The sequence below is a fragment of the Cebus imitator genome, unplaced genomic scaffold (genome assembly GCF_001604975.1).
Source record: "Cebus imitator isolate Cc_AM_T3 unplaced genomic scaffold, Cebus_imitator-1.0 Scaffold50, whole genome shotgun sequence".
Taxonomy (NCBI): domain Eukaryota; kingdom Metazoa; phylum Chordata; class Mammalia; order Primates; family Cebidae; genus Cebus; species Cebus imitator.
In genome coordinates, this window is record NW_016107365.1 from 876807 (window position 1) to 886568 (window position 9762).

Here is a 9762-nt window from a genome sequence, read left to right on the forward strand (position 1 = left end):
GACGGCTGCAGAGCCTTCGAGCTTTCGAGAACGAATGGCGACCACTCTTTATGGTTCTCTGTGAATTCCAGCGGGAAGGCGGTCCCTTTCCGCGCCTCAGGTCAGCGCCGGTCATGCCCTGCACCCGAGCGCCCCGCTCCGGCAGCTGCCGCCTGCAACATCCGGAACGTTTCGGCTTGGCAGCAGCGCGCGGCGGAAGGACTTCGGGGTCGCACCTAAAGCAGCGGGGCGGAGCTTCCGGCTGAGCGTCCTTCCAGCGGGGCCGGTGAGTCCACGGGTGCACAGTCTGTGAGGCGGAGAGGTGGGGCAGGACATCTGGCTAGCTAGGCGGCTAGGAGGGTATTCGCGGCGGGGAACAGAGGCTGAATTGCCCTGCCTGGGCTTGTAGGAAAGGTGGATGTGAGGGAGCGTGTGAACGCAGAGGAAGGTAACTTTCGTCTGGGGAGCTGCCCAGTAGCATTGGAGGCTGCAGGCCCTCCCTCCCTGAGTAAAAGCGCAGCTTTTAGAAATGATGGTTCAGGGTTCGAGTTTGTGATCCGATTGATAGAGTGACCAACCTCTGACCCTGAATCCCATACCTGAAAAATAAGGACAATAATGACCCTTGCCAGTTTCATAGTACTTGGTAGGGTAAGGTGTGGGGGAAAGCTTCTTACATCGCGATGTTTGGTGCTCTCATTTGTTTGCAGATAACATTCCGAGCTCATGTAACGGGAATCACACCAGTAGGCATATGCTGAGGAATGTGGATTGTCTGGGGTTGGATTCTAGGAAACAGACCACTGATTATATATATATATATATTTGAGAAGTCCTTTGATGTGATCAGCTGAAAGTCTCTCAGTTTCTGTTTTTGTTTATTTATTTAGAGACAGGGTCTCCCTCTGTCACCCAGTCTGGAGTGCAGTAGTGAACACGACTCACTGCAGCGACTCTCCTGGGCTCAAGCCATCCTCCCGCTTTACCCTCCCAAGTAGCTGGGACTAAAAGCACTCGCCACCTCTCCCAGCTTATTTTTTGATGTTTTATAGAGGCGAGGTCTCACTTTATTGCCCAGGCTGGTCTGGAACTCCTGAACTCAATTGATCCTTTTGCCTTGGCCACCCAAATTGCTGGGATTATAGGTTTGAGCCACTGTGTCCTGCCAAGAATTTGATTTTAAAAACATTGAGAACATTGCCACGCCGATAATCCCAGCACTTTAGAGACTTTTTCCGTCTCTACTAGAAAGTAATCGGATTGTTGGATCGACATACATGTAGCCAACAAATATATGAAAAAATGCTCAACATTACTGATCATTAGAGAAATGCAAAACAAAACCACAATGCAAATCAAAACCACAAAACCATCTCACCACCAGTCAGAATGGGTGTTATCAAAAGTCAAAAAATAACAAATGTCGGCAAGGTTGTGGAGAAAAGGGAATGCTTCTCCACTGTTGGTAGGAATATAAATTAGTTCAGCCAGTATGGAAAGCAGTTTGGAGATGTCTCAAAGAACTATGTTTAATTTTGTCTTTTTTTTAAAAAAAATTATGAGCCGTAAGCATTTACCCATTTATAAATAATACATGTCACTTAAAACCTTTTGGTTTTGAGAAAATTTAGACATACACAAAGATGGAGAGAGAGTGCAATGAATGAATCACGTATGTCACTCAGCTATAATAATTAGCTATGGCTAATCTTGTTCAGCTACACCCATACTCCTCACAGTTTGTCATGTGACACATCTATAAAGCATTTTTGTCCCTTTACAAATTGTAAAAACATGCTTATTTTTATTGGTGCCAAGTTTGTGTATAAGTGTTTATATTATTTCTTGGAAATGAGAAATGGAATTCTATGAGGATTTTTATCTAATGACAATTATTGAGTAAAATACAAAGAATAAGATGACCTGGCATTCTGATTTTTTTTTTTTTTTTTTTTTTTTTTTTTTTTTTTTTTTTTTTTTTTTTTTTTTTTTTTTTTTTTTAGTTGGATGCATTTTGTAACAAACATCTTTAGATAACTTACATTCTAATGGTTTTTACAGATTATTGAATAATAAAATACATTTAAAAACAATGGATGAAGAACCTGAAAGAACTAAGCGATGGGAAGGAGGCTATGAAAGAACATGGTAAGGACAGCATTATTGCTCTGTCTTTTAGATGTTGTCTTTTTTTAAACAACTTTATTAAGGTATATTTTACATATGTTAAAATTACCCATTTCCAATGTACAATTCAGTGATTTTATTAATAGAAAATTTACTGAGCTCTGCAGCCATCACCATAAACCAGTTCTAGAACATTTTAATCACTCCAGTAAGATCCTTAATATCCATTTACAATTAATTTCATTCCTAATTTCATCCTTAGGCAATCATTAATCTACCTTTTTGTTTCTAAATTTAACCTTTTCTGGACATTTCACAAAAATGTGACCATATACAGTCATGTGCCGCATAATGATGTTTTGGTCAAAGACCACGTAAATGACAGTGGTCCCATGATGTAATACGGTATTTTTACTGTGCCTTTTCTATGTATGTTTAGATATATAAATACTGACCATTGTATTACAGTTGTCTTAGATATTCAGTATAGTAACATGCTGTACAGGTTTGTAGCCTAGGCATGGGATAGGCTGTACCATCTAGGTTTGTGTAAGTATACTCTATGATATTCACACAATGATGAAATTGCCTAACAATGCATTTCTCAGAATGTATCCCTGTCAGTAAGCACTGCGTGACTATAATAAGTGGCCTGTTGTGGCTGGCTTTCGCCTATTTTCAAGACTCATCCATGTTGCAGCATGTATTAATACTTCATTTAAGCCAGGCGCGGTGGCTCACGCCTGTAATCCTAGCACTTTGGGAGGCTGAGGTGGGTGGATCACCTGAGGTCAGGAGTTCAAAACCAGCCTGGCCATCATGGTGAAACCCCATCTTTAAAAACAAAAACAAAAAAACTTCATTTTCTATTGCTGAATAGTATTCCCATCTATAGTTATGCCACGTTGTTGTTTTTCCTTTCATTAGTCCGTGAATATTTAGGTTCTTTACAGTTTTTGGCTGTTAGGAAAATGCAGCCATGAACACTCACATGTAAATCTTTATGTGGAGATATGTTTTCATTTCATTTGGGCTAGTAATCATTTTAGCTTATCTTTTCAAACAAATAATTATGACTTACAGGGAGATTCTTAAAGAAGATGAATCTGGATCACTTAAAGCTACAATAGAAGACATTCTATTTAAGGCAAAGAGAAAAAGGTATGTAACCTCTTCCTATGTGTGTTAAAAAGGTAAAATATATTCATTTTAAGCCTTTCTAGCTATAAACACCCCTCAGTACTTCATTTCAGCTGTGCTTCAGGGAGCTGACCTGTTGCCTTCTGACCATGGGGAAAGAACTAGCCACTTACCCTTGCCTCAGCAGGAAAATGTTCGTTAGAGACTATCTACAATACCTATAATTATGTGTATTCCATACATTAATTATTTACTCCACTAAAAAATGCACGTTATGACATTCTTAATCAGAATTAGAAAAAAAGAAAAAGCAGGTCAATTGGAAAGTTGTGTTTATTTTTTTGTGTAGGGGATAGTATATGGAATTCCATTAAAATGTTTGTATAATTTTGACAGAGTATTTGAGCACCATGGACAAGTTCGACTTGGAATGGTATGTCATTATTTTTTCTTTTACTAGTACAGAACTAGTTTGGGTTAGAGAAACATTCTACCTTACTAGAAAAAACAATAGCAAAACAAACTTTTAAAAATGATACATTAAAAATATATACATAGAATATATAATTATTAAATGTCATTTTTACTAGTCAAAATGGCACTTGAGGTGTGAGCACAGTGGCTCACACCTATAATCCCAGCACTTTGGGAGGCCAAGGTGGGAGGATTGTTTGAGCCCAGGGGTTTGAAACCAGCCTGGGCAACAAAGTAAGACCCAGTTTCTACAAAACAAAACAAATACTTGAAATTGGCCCTTTCTTTTTTCTGGTAGATGCGTCACCTTTATGTAGTAGTAGATGGATCAAGAACAATGGAAGACCAAGATTTAAAGCCTAATAGACTGACATGTACTTTAAAGGTAAAATTTAAATTTATGCTAAATCATTTAAATTTGTACTAAAATCACTTTAATTTTTACTAAAAAAGTGGGAAAGAACACTGGATTCTAAAGGATATTTTTAAAGAATGCAATTAAAAAATTTTTTTTTGCTTTGTATTTTTAGTTAATACTAATGATAGCTAAGTAGAAGTACTACCAGGTCATTTAAAGAAATTATAAACCAACATAGCTAATTATTTGTATTTTTAATTTCTATCCTTTCACCCCGCATCAGGATCTTGCTTTGTCAGTTATTCCTTTTCTTTATTGAATCTTCATTCTCCTTTGCCTTACTTAAATCTTTCTCCTCAGATTACAAACACATTCATATTATTCCTAATTCAACAAAACCTGTTCTCAATTCTGCTCATTCTCCCATCTCTCTTCACTGGACCTTTCCCTTGTTTAAATTTTTTTCTGGCACATCCAAATGGTTCCATCTTTTAAAACCTAGCTCAAACCTATCTCATCACCCACCATTTCAAATTGAGGTTTTTATGATTTAATATTTTTATTAACATACTTTGAAAATCTGTAAGTTTGCCGGGCGTGGTGGCTCACGCCTGTAATCCAAGCACTTTGGAGGCCAAGGTGGGCGGATCACCTGAGGTCGGGAGTTCAAGACCAGCCTGACCAACATGGTGAAACCCCGTCTTAAAAAAAAAAAAAAAAAAGGAAAATCTGTTAAGTTTAAAAGTCACGAGAAGTGAGGCTTGATAAACAAGTTTCACAAACACCAATTGGACATGTTATATATGGTTGTTATTTTGCCTTTATTTAGTATGTCTTTTTTTTGTTCAAACAGTTGTTGGAATACTTTGTAGAGGAATATTTTGATCAAAATCCTATTAGTCAGGTACGTATATAAGTAATAGAATTCGGAATTAGATTCCTATTTTGCTGCCAAATGTTATTTATTTATTTATTTTTTTGAGTCGGAGTTTCGCTCTTGTTACCCAGGCTGGAGTGCAATGGCGCAATCTTGGCTCACTGCAACCTCTGCCTCCCGGGTTCAAGCAATTCTACTGCCTCAGCCTCCCGAGTAGCTGGGACTACAGGCATGCGCCACCACACCCAGCTAATTTTTGTATATTTTAGTAGAGTCAGGGTTTCACCATGTTGGCCAGGATGGTCTTGATCTCTTGACCTCGTGATCCACATGCCTCGGCCTCCCAAAGTGCCAAGATTACAAGCGTGAGCCACCGCGCCCGGCTGTAATTTATTTTTTAAAAATTGGACATGTATTTTGTGAATTACCCAGATTGTTTAAACAGTTTCTGGCATACTTATCAATGAAAAGCATAGTAACTCTAAAAGTTAAATAATGTACAGTGAACTCATAGCTAAATTTATTTGCCAAAAACACAATGAGAAAAAGTTTCTCACATGTTGCTTCTTTCTTTTGTAGTTACTAGCTTATTTTAGCTATATAAATTCTTTTTTTTTTCTGCCCCAATATTATCTACAGGAATAGTTAAATGTATTCTTTTTGGGAGGAAATAACTTATTATATTAATAATAATTTTTGTTTTTATTTCAAGATTGGAATAATTGTAACTAAGAGTAAAAGAGCTGAAAAACTGACTGAACTCTCAGGTATGCATAAAATTACCTTTACAGGACTCAAGGACTTTGCTTTATTTACCCAACCTCATAACTCTGTTTGTATGGCTGCTTAATAAGTAATGTGAAGGCTTCCTCTGTGCTCTCTAGGTGAAACAATTTAATAACATCTTCCCCACCATTATATTCTTAGGATATAAGGATAACTATTTTAAATTGAATTCTGCATAGTGGTAAATAATATTACATTGAATATAAATGTTTTTATTTAAAATCAATATGTGCTTATCCTGAAAATATTGAAATATAATTATTGTAACATTTATAAAATCCAGTTAATCTTAAAATTACATTCTTAAAAAGTTAAGCATCTAATTTAAAAAGGAAAACACACAAAAACTGAAGTATAGCAATTGCTAATGAATCAATTTTTCTGCTTCCATGACATACCTAACCGAATTTTAGTTTCAAAAGATAGTAATGGCAGTTTTTATTTGCTTTGGTATATATGCTGTTACAAATTAGCAACACTGATTCTATTTTATTTTCCATGAAATACACTATCCCTTAAAAATGGTTCTCAACCTTTTATCTTTATCAACACACATAAGGGAAATGACATACTTTCTTCATCAATAGTTTTTCATTATGACTGTGAGGAGTCAAATGTACATTGGCCTGGAGTGATCCAAGAAACTTAGTTGTGAGTAACCAAAAGAATGTCAAACTAGCTTAAGTGTAGAAGGAAGATTTTTGGCTTATGCTCAACGGTGGGCTGATTTCATACATAGTTGCTGCATGTGTTGGGGTCCTGGCTTTGTCTGGCTTCATCCTCTGATAGATTTTCTGGAATTTGAAAAGATGTCTCTTAATAGTCCCAGTCTACATGGTACCGGTAGCCTACGGCTTCAGCACAAGTCTAGGGAGGACCCTGATTGGCCTGACTTATGATCTGCCCATCCATGAACAAAGTGATCAAGGGATGAAGTATTTTGTTTGTGTGCTTGGATTACCTGCCTATGCCCAGAGCAGGATAGAAGTAGGGTCAGCACCACATGCACTAAGCAGGATTATTATGTAGTGGGAGAAGGATGGTTCCCCCCAGGTAGGGATATAGGGTCAGTCTTCCTTCCTCTCAGTTTACTTACTCCAAATAACCGGCAGTTTTCTTTTACTTTCTTTCCCCACGCTCCCCCCGCCCCACCCCCAAAGCAAGGAGTCTCTTGCTCTGTTTCCCAGGCTGGAGTACAATGGCTCACTGCAATCCCTGCCTCCCAGGGTAAAGTGATTCAAGTGATTCTCCTGCCTTAGCTCCCCAAGGAGCTGGGATTACAGGTGTGTGCTGCCATGCCCAGCTAATTTTTGTATTTTTAGTAGAGATGGGATTTCATCATGTTTTCGTCAGGCTGATGTGAAACTCCTGACCTCAGGTGATCCACCTGCCTCAGCTTCCCAAAGTGCTGGGGTTACAGTTGTGAACCACCATGCCCAGCCTCAGCAGTTTTCTACGGATGTTAGTGAAGTCATACATATAAAGATGAAAAATTTTCTGGAGATTCTGACAGGCCTTTGAAGGCACCTTTTTTAAACCATGCTGACACTATTGTGGTGTGCTTTTTTCTTATACCCATAACATAGTGGGAGATTAAAAATCATTTTGTATGATACGGTAGGAAAGTAAGTAGATAGCCATATCTAGGTTTGAGTGCTGCTGGTTCTGCAGTTAAATAGACATATGTCTTTGGGCAAATCATTTCACTAGTTTAGATTAATTTTCTCACGAAATGTGGGATTTGGAATTAGCAAGGTACTTTTCATCTCTAAAATTTATGAATCTAAAATACTTGCAATAAATATTAAATATTACAAATGGTTAGTATTTTAAAACTAATTCAGATGGATAAAAACTCTAGGGAGCTTGAAGTTGATGAATAGACAAAGAAGACATAATTCACACAGAAAAAAAATAAAAAAAACAAATAAGGGAAACTAGTGATCCAAAAAAAACTCCACCCAATTCCATAATATTTTATTACTTAATATATTTTAAATGAGCAAAAATAAGTTTCAAAAGCAATGTGTTGCTTGTGGAACCACAGAGAAACTGTTATTTATAGTGCTGATAGTCTTATAAATTAATATTTTTTAGAAAAGCATAAAAATTGCTCCTGAAATTATATTTAGGAAATGTTATGGAAGGAGAATGATCACTCTACAAAGATACTCTTTGCAACATTATGTATAATAGTGACAGATTAGAAATTGAATGTTTAATAGTGTAGAAGTACTTTGATGAATTATATTGTAATTATATTGTATGATAAAATCAATTTAATGATACTTAGATTATTGATTGATACAAGGACAGTGCTGAAATGGAAAATGTCTACAGAATACTATATTTTATTGAACCTCAGATTCCATCAATTATAAGATACTTTTATGGGCCATTAAGAAGGAAAAGTCCTGGTAGTTAAATTTTAACACAATATCAAATGATATATGAATTGGTTATACTAGCTTCTTGGTAATTTGACTGTCTGTCACTTTGGAGGCCTGGCGTGGTAGCTTATCTCTGTAATCACAGCACTTTGGGAGGCTGAGACAGGAGGATTGCTTGATCCCAGGAGTTCAGGACTAGCCTGGACAACATGGCAAAACCCTGTCTCTACCAAAAATATACAAAAAAATTTAGCCAGGTATGGTGGCAGGCACCTGTAGTCCCAGCTACTTGGGAGGTTGAGGTGGGAGGATGGTTTGAGCCGGGGAGGTAGAGGTTGCAGCGAGCCAAGACCGCCCCATTACCCTCCAGCCTGGGCAACAGAGCCAGATCCTATCTATAAACAATTTTTATATTAAAAAGAAAAAAGAATTTGGCAGCTTTCCCCCTTCATTTGAATTGCTTGGTATAAGATAGTCTTTTCAGATGCTGTTCTTTTCAGGAGCAGATAACACAGCTTTGTCTCTTTGTGGGAATGTTCCTTTTTTAGGTCTTGTAAAGCTCTTAATTTCTTACCTCAAGAAAAATACGGAATTAAATACATTCTTTCATTAATGAACATTTGCTTCATTGATAATAAATTTATGCCTCACTGCTGTGTTCCTCACCTTTCTACATAAAAATATAGCCTTTTGTATTAACCTATCTAAAAACATTTTATTGTTTGTTTTTGAGACAGAGTTTTGTTCTTGTTGCCTAGACTGGAGTGCAATGGTGCGATCTTGACTCACTGCAACCTCCCGTTCCTGGGTTCAAGCGACTCTCCTGCCTCAGCTTCCCAAGTAGCTGGGATTACTGGCATGTGCCATCATGCCCGGCTAATTTTGTGTTTTCAGTAGAGACAGGGTTTCACCATGTTGGTCAGGCTGATCTCGAACTCCTGACCTCAGGTGATCTGACCACCTTGGCCTCCCTAAGTGCTGGGATTACAGGCATGAGCCACCGTGTCTGGCCCTAAAAAACATTTTAAATGGCAGTTAAACTCACTATAAAGAGGACAATGTACATAATGCAGTTGAAGCAACAGCATATGAAGACTTATTTGTAGGTTCACATATGAGCAGGCAAAGACAGCTATATTGCAAGTGTTGCTGGCTACCAGTGATTGTTAAACACATGCTAATTTCAGAGATGTTAAAATGTGAAAATGTATTGGTCTTAAAAATGATGAAATATGGAAATATTAAGAGTAAAAATGTACTCTAGGTTAATATTATTTTAAAATATGCCAGTCTATAAGGAGATTATTTGTATTTATAATATGTAGGATTTTATTAAAAGATTATTTTTATTTTAGGAAACCCAAGAAAACATATAACGTCTTTGAAGAAAGCTGTGGATATAACCTGCCATGGAGAGCCATCTCTTTATAATTCCTTAAGCATGGCTATGCAAACTCTAAAGTTAGTATTATACATTTTTAATAATTGATTTAGAAGTTTTTTAAATGAGTTAAGTTGAAATGATGTGTTAATATGGGGCCCATAAACCCAGCTATAACAAAATCGTTAAGTAGGAAAAATATGTAATGTGATTTATGATGTTTAATATGGTGTTGGTTGGTAATTTTTAT

The 9762-nt window shown here is 37.1% G+C and overlaps 1 protein-coding gene across 2 annotated transcripts in view; it reads left to right on the top strand.

Annotated features, from left to right (window-relative positions):
• The first annotated feature begins 221 nt into the window (after positions 1 to 221).
• LOC108303673 (general transcription factor IIH subunit 2) overlaps positions 222 to 9762 on the top strand; it is a 35413-nt gene continuing 25872 nt past the window's right edge. The window contains exons 1-8 of one of the 2 annotated variants that reach the window (XM_017527585.2): positions 222 to 265; positions 2041 to 2127; positions 3190 to 3267; positions 3643 to 3679; positions 4019 to 4105; positions 4932 to 4982; positions 5668 to 5722; positions 9487 to 9592. In XM_017527585.2, the coding sequence (XP_017383074.1) occupies positions 2072 to 2127; positions 3190 to 3267; positions 3643 to 3679; positions 4019 to 4105; positions 4932 to 4982; positions 5668 to 5722; positions 9487 to 9592 (470 nt within the window). In that variant the 5' untranslated portion in view covers positions 222 to 265; positions 2041 to 2071. The remainder of the gene's footprint in view (positions 266 to 2040; positions 2128 to 3189; positions 3268 to 3642; positions 3680 to 4018; positions 4106 to 4931; positions 4983 to 5667; positions 5723 to 9486; positions 9593 to 9762) is intronic. The other variant, XM_017527588.2, reaches the window with a different exon arrangement.